A 16994-nucleotide genomic window follows, 5' to 3' on the forward strand; every position below is an offset into this window, starting at 1 on the left:
CTGGTGGCATGAGGCCTGAGATGACTCCAGCCGCCTGATGTGATATAGTTCGACAGCCACATGCAACCCAGATTGCGTTTATTCTGATTATTGTTTTCGCCTTTTCTGCGTAGGTTTTCTGCTGCAACGCTGTCCCCATATAGGTGCAGCTTACATATGTAAGTATGTACTGACTTACTTTGGACAAAAGGCCTAATCTACTCTGGTTCACCAATGTATGTCATTATCTTCGTTAGCCCCGCCGTCACCCTTGACGCTTTTTCAAAAGTTCTGTCTAGATGCGTCTTGTAAATTAAATTAACCTTGAGTCTATCAGCACTCCTAGATATCTCAATGATTGCTGACCTCATTATTGAGAGACCGAATATTTGTTTCCTCTTGGTTAGTCCTAGCAGATTGGCATGGTTCTCTATAAACTTAGTCCTAGTTAAGTCACATGATGTCGGTGGTCATTTGCCTATAACTACTTAAGACAATTCAGTCAACTAGAGTTATTCTTAATTCAATGAATAACTTCAGCTCTGTAGGGTGTGTAACTTCGGGCTGTTGGAATCACACGGTAGTTTTTTTTAGGACAAACAGCAAAAGGGTAGCAAAAAAAGAGATATTTGTGTTTTCTTCGGCGGCTGATTTGACAGCTCTCTCTCTAAGAAACTGTATACCTCTAAAGCAAAACAACCAATATATACATAATTGTGGTATACCGAATGTATACTGTTTATTGTAAGACGGTAAAACAAGTGTAAAGTTACACGTTTGTTATAAATTATCTTAAATAAATTGTTATACAGATATAAAGTACATCATTACATAGGTTTCGCTTGAAAAAAAGGCTTCCACTGGTAAAATAAAAGCCGCTGCATGCTTAGATTTTATTCCACCAAACTCTACAGTACTAAACTGCGTTTAGTTCGTCTTGGGTTTGGTGGGCTGAACCAACATTTTCGAAATATTCTTATAGGGTACTTCGAAAAATAATGAAAAAATGGTGGAGAAGAAGAACAGTATGGTGCAAATGCTAATATAATCGATTGCCTAAAGAGAAAAAAAAATAATAATAATAGTTTATATAAATAAAATGAAAATAATCCGACACATAAACAATAAAATTAGTACCAAGAACTTTAACTCACTAAATTATATGGACTGCTATAGCGACCAATATTATTCAGGCTTGCCAACAGCCCCATTGGTACTGGATGTAGTAGGAACATGGCATATGTGATTTGATTGAATTTCTTGAAGAGTGGATTCTCCAATAAGCCAAAGAACCACTTCACACTGCCCGCCGCATTTGCGAATATCAGAAGACAAACACTCGACGAAAATAACACACGTTGAATGATCAACATTGCCACATAGAAAACAACTGAGTAACCTTCCGAGATTTTGGCAAAATTAATAGTAAAGAAGCAAATGATCGCCAAACAGCCGAGATACTCTTGCAGAGATTGATTTTGAAAGAAATTCGTATACAGTTGCTTTTGTTGGTTTTGTACGAAAAACCAGCCAGCTACGCCGCCAATTACGTAGGCCAACACGCGCGACCACGAGTTCATATAAAGCTCCGTGAATAGTGCCACTGTGGTCTCAAAGGAATACTTGTAATTCATAGTGATGCCGATATAGGAGGTGTAGATCAAGTTTGCTACTACAGTGGCGAGGGTGAGCGCTTTGCCCGCTTTTGGGTGTCTGCAAAAGAGATGCTCAAACAAATATATTAATGTGTCTTGCGCGTATTCACTCACTTCACATAGATGAAAAGCAGTATTGTACTGAAGATGTAAAATTGCATATCACACGCGGATGACCACGTCCAAAACAAGCACAAATCGTCGTGTTTGAAGAAATTTTGTATGAAGAGCGCACTGCGCCACCAATACTGCTCACAGTTCGCGTATAATTTGTGGCTAAAGTGGAAAACCGATATATCATCCATGAGAAGCCAGCCAGCATCGGCCAAACAAATACTTATGAAGTACAAAGGACCCAATCTGTTTGAAGTAGAGAGAGAAAATTGAAAAAAAAAAAACAAATAAATGTGAAGGGAACACCTTTGTAACTATATCTTACCAGCTTTCGGTACTTACCGAATCAAACGATGCAATATGTGCGTAAATAACGTTTTCGCATTCTTCATGAATCCACCTTTTCGCATGGTTTTTATAGTTTTGATGTTTCGGAAAAAGTGGTATGTTTGCAGGAAGCCACTGAAAAAAATTATACAATTTTTCATATTGCATTGAAAAGTCGGAATAAGGTACTTAGTACTTTCTTGGAATATAAAAGAAGTCTATCCAAATTCTTGAGCCAACCAAAATTTATATAAGAAATCTTAATATCCAATCAATTAAATCCAAGACCTCTCATAAAAAATTTAAGTACAATCTAGTCTCTTTCACGATGTCTTTGCGCTTACCTCATTGTAAAAAACAGATCCACGAAAATATCGAAATTTCCCACATCACTGGTTAATTTGTAATGCACGGATTTATTACTTGACGCCAGGTAACTGCAACACAGTAGATGAAATAATACTACGACCATAGCGCCATAAAAACGTAAACCATTAACCGCCGGAAAAGCCTCTGTACCAACAGACGCAGCAGATGGATCCTTAGGGAAAAGCAATTCCCAGTTGTTCTGCACATCAAAACAGACAATATATTTATTATAAAACGATTGAATACTTGTTTTTCTCGTCGAATTTAAATGCTCGTTCGTTGTCTTCGTGCCATTTGCAACCACCGCAACCGTTTCGCTATTCGCTATATTCGTACGTTGCCAGAAGGCTAGAAATGTCAGCAGCAGAGTCAGTAACCAGCAGCCGATAAAAATCAGCAACGAAGGTCTTGAATAGAAGCCAGCGCGTAATTTCAAATCCTTTACGCCTTCAACACGCATGCGCATATCATAAACATCATTCGACACAAATAGATCATCCTCCACATAGGCGGCCATCAGTTCAGCGATCTCGGCTACTGAACAAGCACTTGGCAAGCAAAGACCGATACTTATGCGCGGTTCGTAGAAGATATATAATGGATCCATTTGCCATGTAGAATTGTGCCACAAATAGACGACACGGTAGTCCGTAGGAAATGGCGCCGTATCTGTCAATAATTTCGGATTCATTTTGTGTTGTATATGTGTGGATAGTTGGAGATTGCCGGGTGTTTTAACGGCATTACATGTGTCACGACTGCCCAACCACATGCCGTTGCCCAGTATGAATCCAGGCTCTTTAAATCCAGATGAATCATACACTTTGTAAATAAAGAGAAATGTAGAAGAGTGGAAGAGTTAGTGAGTTAACAAATATTATAAAATTAGGTTCATATTTATACGAGAGGTTATGTTTCGGTTGAAGAATTTATTTTTAGGATTTGTCGACCAATTGATGACTGCAAAACTAAAGTCCTTTCCTTAACAACCAATCAGCTTTGCAGCTGCCTACAGGTTTTGTCCGGAAAGTAACAGAACTGAATCGATTTAAAACAATTTATTGAACCAATCGTCACTATTCTTAAAAAACTTTCAATATAGGCTCCTTCTGTCGATGCAGCGCTGCCAGCGCGCTTTTCAAGCATTGAAGGCGCAACGGAAAGCATTTTCCGGAATAGAATGTAGAGCCGAGGAAAAAAGTCCGGCGGGGTGTTTGTTGGTATATCTGGGCTGTAGGGTGGATGCGGTAGCGTTGGGATGCTGGCCTGAGTTAGGTAGCTGTTCACAAGAATCTTTTCTATCCCTTTCAACACATAAAAACTGTAAAAGGGTGTTTATAGAACAGATCCTTTACATAGGGGTTGTACCAAAGTGGTGAAAAAGTTTTGTTACTTCTCGTGACCTTGTTTCTAACTTATTATTGGTAAACAATTTGATTTGATTACCAATATAAGGCTATTATTTGACTGGTTAGAGACACATTCCCCAAGGAAAATATTCAATTCTGAATTATAGTTTTAATGGAAGAATAAATGAAAATATATGTATTTCTTGGTGGTAAGAATCTCCTTAATCCGCCATAATATTAAAAATTTCATGGGTCAAATATTTATTTCTCTTATTTTCGTTCCTATCATCCTACATAAGCCCTTCTCCATAACCAATTTCTGATTTCAAGGATAGGAAGATGAAGCTCCACAAGCATATTTTGTTGGGTAATAACTCTTAGAAAACCTCTTAATATCACTTTTTTCCTACGATCCTATATATGGTTTCGTTGAGCGAATATTTTGGGTTGGGATAGACCCATGCTATAAAATTCAAGAATGGTGAAAGAAGGCACTAAGAAATTTAAAAAAATATATATCATCTGTATTTTTTTTTTCTTCTTCTTTTACGAGCACTTACTCTTCATAGCCCAAGGCTGTTGCATTAGCATAGCCTTTTGTACTTCCTGCAGTTGTGTATAACAGTTGTGGCTCACCATATCCGGTCGACTGATCACTGTTAGGCCGAAAAGTATTGACGTACGCTGCATGATTTGATATGTGTCACTGTTAGGACTCACTTTTTTTGATGTGCTAACTACGCAACAAAGCAGTGTGAATAACAGCAGCACTTGATAAAGCTTCACCTTAAACATGTTGACTATTTTATATTTTCTTAATTTAGTTTTATTAATTCAAAAGTGTTCGTTATTCGATTATGTTATCTTATGACTTGCTGAAAAGTCTTATTTTTTTCTTTTGACAATAACAATATATTTCTTTCTTCTTGTTTTTTAAAATTTTATATTCGCTGTCAATTTCCACACACCTGTCGAAGTCACTTGAATGCTGCCGATTCAATTTGAAGGGAAAAGTAGCTTTTTTTATTTCAGTTGTTCTTACATATTAATTTTTTAAAAATTTTGCTTCAAATACATACATTTTTTTAAATAAGTGTCAATATGTTTTTACAGTTTCACTTTAAAGCCCCTTGTAAGTGTTATCTACCGCTTAGTATCCTTAACATCCTTTAAACTCACTCTTACTTAGGAATTTGATGTCTTCCGTTTTCGTTTCTATTTCGGTTCCCGCTTAAAACGTTTTACGCGAACTGTCAATGAAAATTCTAATGTGCTCATATTTATAAAATTAAAATGCAATAAATTACCTCTTAGCACATATGAATTAATTATGCGCGGCATAGTTAACTCAAACAATTCACAAATTTTACATTGTTTTTATTTGCTCAGCGTCTGTGCTACGCATGCGGCACACTACCGGGTTCTTAGTTTACTTTTGTAAACAAATACTCATATACGGAACGTCTTTTCAGAATACCAGTGACTAATGTTTGATGTAGATAGAACTTTCCTCGCTTTGCTTGGCAATAAATACTTTGTCATCAAAGCGAAGCGCTAAAACAGGGTGTGTCTAAAAGGAGGCTTTGCTTGCCGTGTTTCTCTCTGATATTTAATATTTCGTGTTTTGTTATTATCATACTTTTTCATTATATTGCTTTTTAATTTTAACAGTTTAAACTTAAACTAAAACTAAAAGACCAACAAGAACGATGTAATGTAAAATGAAATAAAAATCAAATTTGGTGAAATTGGATTCTGCTTCTTTTTGTCAGCCGATAATTTCATGGCATTTGTGATTTGAATAAAATGTCGACCAAACGGCCACCACAGCTCCGTTTGCATATATCCACCCGTTTACGCTAACTTTCTATAACCCTTTGCAAAATTTCGGCGGGAATTTATGGTGCGCTGAATATTGTCTTCGCGCATAAAACTTTGATTTAATATACTCCCAGAGAAAACTTCTCAAAATTGCCGATTCGCCTAACTTGTGTCCATGTTTGAACGTGAAACAGGAGGCGGCGCACCTTCTTGTTGGAATTAGAAATCGTCCGCGTCGATTTTATCAGATTGCGGCGAGAAAAGTTTATCAACATCGTGTTATAATACTCGCTATTGATGGTAACGGCATTTCCTGCTTCATTTCGAAAGAAATAAGACCCGAAGTTGCGGCCTTGCCACAATCCGCTTCAAACGGCCAATTTTTGCGGATGCACCATACGAGGGTTTCACTCACCCCAATAGCGATAATTTTATTTGTTGACGGAGCCATGATGCCACAAGTGGGCTTCATGTGAGAAGGCCATGTTTAACATATGGTCAATGTTATTTAATTGAAATAAAAAAATATCGTAGCTAATAGAAATATGAGAGTTGCTAAAAAGTTATTTCCCTTTACTTTTCTTTGCCTCGAAACCGTTTTATGAAAACGAACTTACATGGAAACATACATCGAACGTTTCTATCAAAGTAACAGTCAATGCGAAGCGAAATTTGTATGTGAATCAAGCATAAATATGTCCTATTAACCCTTTTGTTCCTATTTTCATACCCTGAACAGTGTATATTAAGTTTGCCACAAAGTAACAGTAAATCGTCGGACACTCTATAAAATTTATAAATAAATGAATAGCGTCATCAGCTCAGTCGATTTAGCTTTATTCGTCTGTATATATGCGAAACAATATATCAGTTTATGAGTTATCGATCTGAAATTTTGCACACATCTTTTTTATCTATATTCTCAAATTTTCTCGCCCATATGTCGCATGTCGCATTATAGTTCTTTTTATTCCCACATTTTATTAATATTCTTGTTATGTTTTGTAATTTTTTACTATGAATATTATTTTTGTTATTAAAATTTCCTTTTTTAAAAGTTTATTCGAAATGGAAAATGTGAAGAAAATAATCGGTAAGGCCTGATATTTTTGCAAGTGATTTTAATTTCCTTCAATTAACGAAAACATGAGGGCATTGCACGGGATCATGTTGAAGTGATACGTGTTAATATATTATTATGGTATATGTGACCTGGTCTACAGAAAGGGGGCTTAGATGTCAAAAAATCAATTTTCACTTTTTAGTTGATTCGGATGGAAGATGAGATGCTTTTTCACGTGATAGAATCCAAAAAGTCATAACTTGTTTGAAAGTTCCATAAAACCTCAACGTTTGATACAACTATAAAATGAGCAAATAATGAACTACTTATGTACAACGGCAGACATAACTGTAACGTAGGGTATGTATTTGGACCATATCAACTTACACGATGAACTATAATAATATTCCAACCAAAAACAAAACTTACTGGACGTCCTTGAAGCCTCTGGAAAGGCAAACCATTAATGAGATAACGAGAAACTGACGAAACGAGTTGTTTATTTTTAACAGCTGTTTCCCAGAAAACTAGTTTTCGCATGTTAGCTCCCTTTTCGTAGACCAGGTCACATATAAGGAATATGACAATAAAAAATAATTAAGAAAAGGTAACGAAGATTTGTACCACCTTTTTCATCAAAGCCGTATCTCGTCAAAAGCTTTCCAAATTTTTATCCCAACTGGTCAGTGATAACCGATATATTAGTATAGTAGTTCCTTTCCTAACATCATTCCCTCAACAAAAGTTCCGCCTAACTAAATAATGATTTAGTGCTTTGTATGGATTTTTACTTGATTTGTAGAGTCTTACAGTAGTTTTGTCTGGCGGAATAGCCGAAAGATATTGTTCGAAAAGTGAAATACATATGCCTTGACGGCTGGTTTGGCAGCTATCCCTCCAAGCAATTTAATGCCTTTAAAGCAAAATACCTAATATGAGTCTATGACATACCAAAATTTTTTTATACCCTGAACAGGGTATATTAAGTTTGTCACGACGTTTTTAACACCCAGAAGGAAGCGTCGGAGACCCCATAAAGTATATACATAAATGATCAGTATGTTGAGCTGAGTCGATTTAGTCATGTCTGTCTGTCTGCCTGTCTGTCTGTCTGTCTGTCTTTATATATACGAACTAGTCCCTCAGTTTTTAAGACATCATTTTGAAATTCTGCAAACGTTATTATATATCGGACCACTATAACATATAGCTGTCATACAAACTGAACGATCGGAATCAAGTTCTTGTATGGAAAACTTGCACGTTTGATAAGATATTTTCACGAAATTTGGTATAGATTATTTTCTAAGGCAACAATGTAATCTCCGAAGAAATTGTTTAGATCGGTTAACTATAGCATATAGCTGCCATACAAATTGAATGAACATAATCAAATACTTGCATGGAAACTTCCTCATTTGGCGATATATCTTCACGAAATTTGGTATGAGTTATTGTTCATAGAAATAATGTAATATCGGAAGAAATTGTTCAGATCAAAGCGAACGATCGCAATCAAGGGCTTGTATGGAAAACTTTCGCATTTGACATGGATTACTGCTTAAGGTTATAAATTTTTCAGATCGGATTACTATAGCATATAGCTTCCGTATAAACTGAACACATAGTTACTAAAAGAAATGCACCTATGAAGGGTATATTAGCTTCGGTACAGCCGAATTTAACGTTTTTTCTTGTTTTTTTATTATCTTATATATAGTTTTTTTATAGATTTTATTTGTATAAAATGCTTCTATTGTTACAATAAATTCATTTACAATCATAAATTTAGTTCCATCACAGTTCGCGCTAGTAAACTTTGCTTAGTTCGTCTTGGGTTTGGTGCGCTGGACCAACATTTTAGATATATTCTTATAGGGCACTTCGAAAAATAAAGCGAAAGTTGTGCACAGCGCGTACAGTACCACGCAAATGCCAATGTATTCGATTACCTAAAAATATAAGAAATATATGCACGTTAAAAATAAAAAAAAAGATTAAACAAAGCCAACTGGAACTCACTAAACTATATGGACTGGCATAGCGACCAATATTATTGAAGCTAACCAGTAGAGCCATAGGTAGAGGATTTAAGAGGAACATCGCATAAGTAATTTGGTTGAACTTCTTGAAGAATGGATTCTCCAACAAGCCAAAGAACCACTTCACACTACCCGCCGCATTTGCGAATATCAAAAGACAAACACTCGACGAAAATATCACACGTTGAACGACCAACAATGCCACATAGGAAACCACTGAATAACCTTCGGAGACTTTGGCGAAATTGACAGTAAAGAAGCCAATCATCGCCAAATAGCCGAGAAACTCTTGTAGAGACTGATTTTGAAAGAAGTTCGCATACAGTTGCTTTTGTTGGTTTTGTACGAAAAACCAGCCAGCCACGCCGCCAATTACGTAGGCCAACACACGTGACAGCGGATTCATATAGAGTTCGGTGAATAGCACCGATGTGGTCTCAAAGGAAAACTTATAATTCAAAGTGATGGCGGTATGGATGGTGTAGACCAAATTTGCTAATACAGTGGCGAGAGTGAGAGCTTTGCCGGTTTTTGGGTGTCTAGAAGAAAGATTTTCAATTAGATATATTTCAATTAAAAGTACAAATATATTGCCTATATGCACTTACTTTGTATAGATGAACAGTAGAATTATACTGAAGATATAAAATTGCATATCACATGCTGATGACCAGGACCAAAACACGCACATATCTTCGTGATTGAAGAGATTTTGTATGAAGAGCACACTGCGCCACCAATACAACTCGCAGTTGGCGTATAATTTGTGGCTAAAGTGGAAAACCGATGTATCGTCCATAAAAAGCGCTCCGGCATCAGCCATGCAGATAACAAGGAAGTACAAAGGACCCAGTCTGTTTGAAGTGGAGTACAAAAACGAAACAAATAAAGATGTTTTTTCTTACTTTATACTTGTATGTTTTCGAACAGTTATGCCCAAGCCTTAAGCTAACAAGTCGGTTTTCACTTCGTTCACATTTCTGTCATCAACAAAGTTGTAAACTGCTGTCTGGCGAATTATCAAGGCAGCGTGCTTATTTATACCCAGAATTGTAATATTGTCTGTGGGCATAACTCTTTCAGAATTCTTAACGTTGCTAGTCAGCACTTACCTTATCACACGATGCATTATGTACATAAATACCGCTTTCGTATTCTTCATTACACCATTGCTTCGTATGATCTCAATAGTTTTGGTGTCTCGGAAAAAGTGGTATATTTGCAGGAAGCCACTGTAAAAACATTTTAAAATTTATTGTATTTAACATTATTGTAAAAGGCGATCCATTTCGAGCTTCCCTACTTTTTTAATGAAAAACTCAAAAACTTCAAATTGAATGAGTAATGTGTATTATTAATCGAAGGAACATTTTTTGGGAATAATTTTTTGAAGCTTATCTCTTTCAAATGTTGGTTGTGGCTATGTGTTAGACAGTTCGTCCAATGAGTCACTGAAAATTGGAGTGACTCATTCGAGCGTTTCGTGTGTTAGCGAATGACACGCGTGAGGGCTTGCTCCAATGCCTGAATAGAAGCGATATTGTCCGCATAGATTTTAGACTTTACATATTCCCACAAGAAAAAGTGTGATATCGCATGATCTTGGTGGCCAATCGACCGAGCTAACACGTGAAATAATTAAGTCACCGAAGTGTTCTCTCAATAAAACCATTGATTGATGCGATGTGTGGTAAATGGCGCCTTCTTGTTGAAACCAAATGTCGCCGAGATCACGAGCTTCAATTTCAAGCATCAAATGGTCGGTTATCATGGTGCGATAATGGTCGCCATTGACGGTTACGTTCTCGCCGGCATCATTTTTGAAATATGGACCGATGATTCCACAGATCCACCAATCACACCAGTTCGTTATTTTTTCTGGTTAAAATAGCAGCTCTTGAGTCTCTTCAGGTTGTCATTTGTCCCAAATGCAAAAAAAAAAAAATTTTGTTTATGTACCCGTTGAGCCGGAAATAGGCCTTATCATTTATTCCTTTTTGGAATTTTTAAAAGGCGAAGCGAAGAGAAGGTGGAGTGGCTTCAGTTCATACACAAAGTATATTTTCGTAAAATGCGTCAAATCCTTCCATACGTCAGTCCGAGTTACTGTGAACGACGTCAACTAAATTCAGTACTGGAATACTGTAATAACTGTTTGAATGAGTTAAAACTTGTAGAGAGCCTATTTAAAGAAAAAGAACAGAAAGTCTTTGGATGTGAAATATCCATATAACAGCTCTGTATTCTGCTTGTGCACAGACAGAGCGAGCTTTCTTTTGGACTCAGAAATAAACTACCCAATTGCTCCAACCAAAGGTTTTTTGACAAAAAAAAACACGAATAGTTAACTCGGTGAAATTAGAAATATACTCTCAAGAATGCTGGTTAATTTAGAATTAGGGCTAGAAGAAGAATGATTTGGTTAGCGCTAGAAACTTGCGAAATATCTTTCAGTCCGAGGTTTTTAAGTTAACTTCAGTTTTGCTTTTGAGGACTCAAATCTACTTTTTATGTATTTTCTGTACTCTGGGTTTCTGTCTATGCTGTCCAAGTGAGTAGACATTAAAAAATTTAAAAAAATTACATAAAAATTATTAATACCGGAGAAATATGGTGCTGCTACCTCAGATCATCTCAAAGATATCAAAATATAATCGCTCTTACCTTATTGTAAAAAACAGATCCACAAAAACGTCCAAATTTCCAAAACTACTTGTTAATTTGTAATGCACGGATTTATTACTTGATCCCAGATAACTGCCGCACAGTATATGGTATAATATTACGCCCATCGCACCATAAAACCGTAAACCATTCACCGCCGGAAAAGCGTCTGTGCCACCACTTGTGCCCGTTGGGTATAGCAATTCCCAGTTGTTTTGAACATCAAAGCATTCAATAAATCCATTACATGTCGATTTTGTTTTCGTTTGAATTTTTGCAACTAAATGATCGTTCGTAGACTTCGTGCCATTTGCAACCACCTCAATCGTTTCGCTATTGCGTTTCGTACGTTGCCACGACGCCATAAATGTCAGCAGCAGAGTCAGTAACCAGCAGCCGATAAAAATCAGCAACGAAGGTCTTGAATAGAAGCCAGCACGTAATTTCAAATCCTTTACGCCTTCAACACGCATGCGCATATCATAAACATCATTCGACACAAATAGATCATCCTCCACATAGGCGGCCATCAGTTGAGCGATCTCGGCTACTGAACAAGCGCTTGGCAAGCACAGACCGATACTTATGCGCGGTTCATAAAAGATATATACTGGATCCATTTGCCATGTGGAATTGTGCCACAAATTGACGACACGGTAGTCCGTAGGAAATGGCGCCGTATCTGTCAATATTTTCGGATTCATTTTGTGTGGTACATGTGTGGATAGTTTGAGATTGACGGGTGTTTTAACTGCATTACAGGTGTCACGACTGCCCACCCAGATGCCGTTGCCCATTGTGAATCCAGGCTCTCGAACGCCAGATGCATCGTACACTATGTAGAAGAGGAGGAAAATAGAAGTGTGGAAGAGAGTTAGTTAATAAATATAATTAAACTAGGTACATATACGAGCAGTATTGTTTCGGTTATAATGATTACTTTTAAAAAATTATAGAGCACTTATTAGTATGGTTGTTGTATACTAGTATCTTCTAGCATCTATCAATTAATGAACTAGCAAGGAATACTAAAAGGAATTACCGAAATTTAGCTATGAAAATTTGTGGGTTAGCTCTGTCACGAGAGTTGTTAAAGAAAATATTCCTTACTCTGGGGTTTCATGGGTTTGCGGCTTTCAAAAAATTTACTTTTTTATTGTCTAATTTAATTCTATAACACCTCTAGAATATTGTCATAAATTTTCAAGTTGATCCGAGTAATAGTTTCGGAGATACAGCCTTGAGAAATTGTGCGCTAGGCTAAGTGCGCCGTCTTTAAACGCGTTTTTCTCGACACTGTGTTTTTGAAGTCGGTTGCCAAGAAATCTCTAGACCTACTTAACCGATTTTCCTGAAATTTTACACAGGTCTTTGAGATACAATTCTTAAAGACTTGGGCGAAGGATTTTTTTCGATTACAGCTATTGGAAAAAAATATTATCCCGAAATTTTCACTGAAATTAAAATTTTTTCGTAAATATCTGCTAAAAATACGATTTTCAGTTTTTTTTTCCTTAATCCAGGTGCTGAGTTAAGTTTGTAACTAAAACACGTATTTTTTCACTTTTGATGATCCTGTATGGAGTTATCCTGCCAACGCGAAAAGGCATCGCAATTAAAGTTTAAAATATTTTTATCCAAAATTTCGGAATTTCTTTCATTTTTTATATGAGATTGTTGAATAAAAGCTGTTTCTTACCCGAGGAAGCCAATGTAATCCTTTAAGATTTCGAAGGATTGTTGCTATAAAATTCTGCATTTATTACAAGTTTTTTTTTAATATAAAAAGATGTTACTTTACATTATATTCGAACTGATAACCGATCTAAGCATAATAAAAATTTAGTTGAGACCCAACAAAACCCACATTGTTGTCATGAAAGCTTAGTGAAAAGATTCATTTTTCTTACGAGTAAGCATCTACAGCTTCTTTATAATTTTTAAATTTTTTGAGGTGATCGCAAGTATTTCTATCTTGTCCATTTTGCTAACATTCTACAAAAGGCTCGTCAAACTATTGTTAAATTCAAGAAAAGTAAGACTACAAAAGCTTTTAAAAAGCTAATGAATTTTTATCCCACAATTATTTATATGGTTCCATTGAGATGATATACCCTAACCTACCTCAACGATGGTGAAAGAAAGGAAGCACTTACTCTTCATAGCCCAAGGTTGTTGCATTAGCATAGCCTTTTGTACTTCCTGCAGTTGTGTATAACAGTTTTGGCTCACCATATCCGGACGACTGATCACTGTTAAGCCGAAGAGTATTGACGTACGCTGCATTAGTTGGTATTGGTCGCTATTGGGACTCACTATTTCCGCTGTACTAACTACGCAACAAAGTAGTGTGAATAGCACTAGCACTTGATAAAGCTTCACTTTTAACATGTTGACTATTTTATTTTTTGTTAATTTATTTTAATTAATTCAGAGATATTTCTAATTCAATTATATAATTTTTGCTTAGAACAAGTTGAAAAGTCCTTTCGAAACTGCTTTTTTATAACCTCACTTATACTTGTTGCTTCTCGAATTATAAGTTATTCACAAAGTCTCGCTAATTGTCACACACTTGCCGAGCTTTCCGAATGCAGGCGATTTTATTTGAGGTTTAAAACGACTTTCGTTTAGTATTTCGACGTTTTTTTTTTATTTAGTTTTGAAATTTTTATTAAAATTGGTACGCAAATTCACACGTTTTCTAAATATTTTTAAATATATTTATTCGCTTTTTTTACAATTTCACTTTCTATCCCGTTGTAACAGTTTACTCAGCGCCCAGTATCCTTTGCTTCCTTTTGCTAATTCTCCACTCACTCTCACTTCGAAAATTTGTAGCCGTTCGTTTTCGTTTCTATTTCGCTTCCTGCTTAACGCGATAGAAATCTGAGCGCCTAAACGCGGTACGCCGCGAACTGTCACTAAAAATTCTTAAACGCTTATATTTATTAAATTAAAGTGCAATATATAGTATTACAACACATACATATAAAATTAATTATGCGCGACATTTGTAGTTAACTCAAACGATTGCGCAAATTGTGCGGTTGATAGGCGCATGCGGCACGCTACCGGGCTGTTTGTTTACTATTTGAGAACAAATATGTATATACGATTCGGCTATTTAGAATACGAGTGACTAAAAAAGTGTTGTTAACCCTTGACTTCCCACGTTTTTCGCATAAAAAATGTATTTCTGTGTATTTCTATGTATTTTATTGTATATGTATGCGAGTAGTGAAAAGTGAGGAATTTGGAAAAAATTAATTTTTTATTTTAAAATCGATTTTCTCAGAAGACGATCATGAACAATATAGATTTTTATTTTAATAGTACTATTAAATTAGAAACCGGCCATCACCAGAACGTAGTTCGTATTTGTATTATAAAGTAGCTTATCGTAAAAGCCCTTCAGAGTCTCCTTAACGCCAACACATACTAAAATTGTTTTCATTCGCTTCGCTAGGCGCCCTTAGCATTCAGTAAATAATGCACAGATTTCATTTACATAGTTATGTACAGTGTTTATTAGTGAAAGTGACGATGAATATACTACAAAGTAATTCAATAACTTAGCTGATTATAAGTAATGTAAAGAAAACCTTTTTACTAGGTTAGGTAAGGTTAAACTGGTTGGCCAAAAAGCCGTCCATAGACCAGTTTGGTCTTTTGCGATACCAGATGGAGTTCAGTTTCTAAGTCCAAGAAAAGTAGTCATCGTTTAGTATACCTGCGCACCCCAGATGCTTACAGCGTAGTCTGGCTAATGTGAGACAAGTGCACAAGAGATGCTCCATTGTTTCCCAGGTGTCCTGTTCTCGGCATTTCCTGCAGTCTTCTCGATCTGTCAGCCGCATCTTATGGGCGTGTGTCACCACCAGACAGTGACCAGTTAGTATTCCCATCATGCTCCTACAGTCTCTTCTATCAAGTACGCTTTTTTACTAATAATTTTTGAATTTTTTATTACGGAGATTGCACAGATAAAACCTTTTGAACTGATGATCTCATCAGAAACACGGTGAGGTTCAGAGAGGAGACTATAGAGTGAGGTGATTTTAGCCCCTGTGGTATCACAACGGGCTCCATAAACAGGACTTAAAAAAAGGAGAACAAATGGTTTTTTCGGCAAAATCAATTTATTTTATTCAAAATAGTCTTCTTCTGCTTCAATACAGCTTTTTGCACGGTCCAAAAGCATGTCGAACGAGTGTTTTAGCTCGTTGGCCGGTATGGCCGCCAGTATGCCGGTGCAAGCCTTTTGAATGGCCTCTACGTCTGCATAAGGCTTTCCTTTCATGGGCAAATGCATTTTTCCGAAAAAGAAAAAGTCGCACGGTGCCATATCAGGTGAATACGGGGAGTGGTTAATGGTTAAAATGTGATTTTTGGTCAAATAATCGGTATAAGCGTCGATCGATTCTGAGCAATTTTTGGTCGTCAGTCAAATTCTGTGGAACAAACCGTGTACACACCTCTCGTAAGCCCAAATGTTCGGTCAAAATGCGATAAATCGTGTTTTGAAGATGTTCAATTCCATTTCCATGAATGTCAATGATGATTTCGGCTGATTTTTGATGAATTCACGCACAGTTTCGATGGAATTTCCGGTGATCATGAAATAACATGAAATTCTCACTGGACAATCTATAAAGATAGCAGATTATAACGCACCAGGGGACGCTAGATTCAAAAAGTCATGTTCACTTTGGAACGCACCTTGTAAGTGCGTTCAGACAGCCACTCCACCACTAACAGAAATCATAGAAACTAGAATAACCTTCAGAAATAAAAAAGTATCCATAGACTTGAACAAAACCTTGATTTTGAGCAGTCAATGGCATGGCAAATATGCAAATATGGACAATAATTTATGCCAAATATCTGGAAAACATTTTTTCAAGTAAAATAGTCTTTCCTACAAGGACTTGATTTGGATCTGTCAGTTGGTATGGCATCTATATCTTATAGTGCTCCAACATCGGCAGTTCCGACAACTGAGCATCTTATTTGAAATTGATATCTCGAAAATAAACTGACGGTCATGTCTATATCAACTCAGCTCATCATGCTGATCATTTATGTATATGTACATATATACAGAGTCTTCAACGTTTCCTTCTCAGTATTACAATTTCGTGGGAACCTTAGTATACCTTGGTCAGTGTATAAAAATATCAAATTATAGCCTTAAATGCAGTTGTGCTGCATTTCGCACTTTAATTTGTGCTAAGCTTAAAGTTTACGGGATCAAGTCATTATGGCTTGTTACGAAGATCGCGGTCCTTAATTGTTCACATAAATTATTGCCGAGCTTAATAGTAATGGCACGCGCATAGAATAACAAATGCCTTATTAGTTTAACTGAATTACTAACTGCTCGCGCTTAAATGCAGCGACAGTTAAGAACCAGTTATGTGACGCATATCATAATATGTTCATATTGGAAAAAATACCTAAATCTGGTAAATACATATTAGCGCGCAATTGCAGTGTAAATTAATTGTAAATTCAAAACTAGAGCCGGTGGCGTCTAATGCACTTATTTATTTTAATATTATTGTAATTTGTCTGACAGTATTTGCTTTCAGTAGCGCTTTGAGTAGCT

At 36.3% G+C, this 16994-nt stretch overlaps 2 protein-coding genes across 2 annotated transcripts; both read right to left on the reverse strand.

Moving 5' to 3' along the window:
* Positions 1–684: 684 nt before the first annotated feature.
* Positions 685–5019, reverse strand: LOC126753535 (O-acyltransferase like protein-like). The gene is made up of 7 exons (XM_050465055.1): positions 4873–5019; positions 4354–4781; positions 2420–3266; positions 2091–2210; positions 1749–1994; positions 1134–1692; positions 685–1035 (listed from the first exon to the last, which is right to left on the reverse strand). Exons 2-7 carry the CDS (start codon positions 4586–4588, stop codon positions 907–909), a joined length of 2136 nt encoding a protein of 711 aa, XP_050321012.1. The 5' UTR covers positions 4589–4781; positions 4873–5019; the 3' UTR covers positions 685–906.
* A 3314-nt stretch (positions 5020–8333) lies between these two features.
* Positions 8334–14288, reverse strand: LOC126753536 (O-acyltransferase like protein-like). The gene is made up of 6 exons (XM_050465056.1): positions 13540–14288; positions 11384–12218; positions 9832–9951; positions 9328–9573; positions 8700–9258; positions 8334–8629 (listed from the first exon to the last, which is right to left on the reverse strand). The coding sequence occupies exons 1-6, from the start codon at positions 13772–13774 to the stop codon at positions 8501–8503; spliced, it is 2124 nt and encodes a 707-aa protein (XP_050321013.1). The 5' UTR covers positions 13775–14288; the 3' UTR covers positions 8334–8500.
* Between the last annotated feature and the right edge of the window lie 2706 nt (positions 14289–16994).

The sequence above is a fragment of the Bactrocera neohumeralis genome, chromosome 3 (genome assembly GCF_024586455.1).
Source record: "Bactrocera neohumeralis isolate Rockhampton chromosome 3, APGP_CSIRO_Bneo_wtdbg2-racon-allhic-juicebox.fasta_v2, whole genome shotgun sequence".
NCBI classification, from domain to species: domain Eukaryota; kingdom Metazoa; phylum Arthropoda; class Insecta; order Diptera; family Tephritidae; genus Bactrocera; species Bactrocera neohumeralis.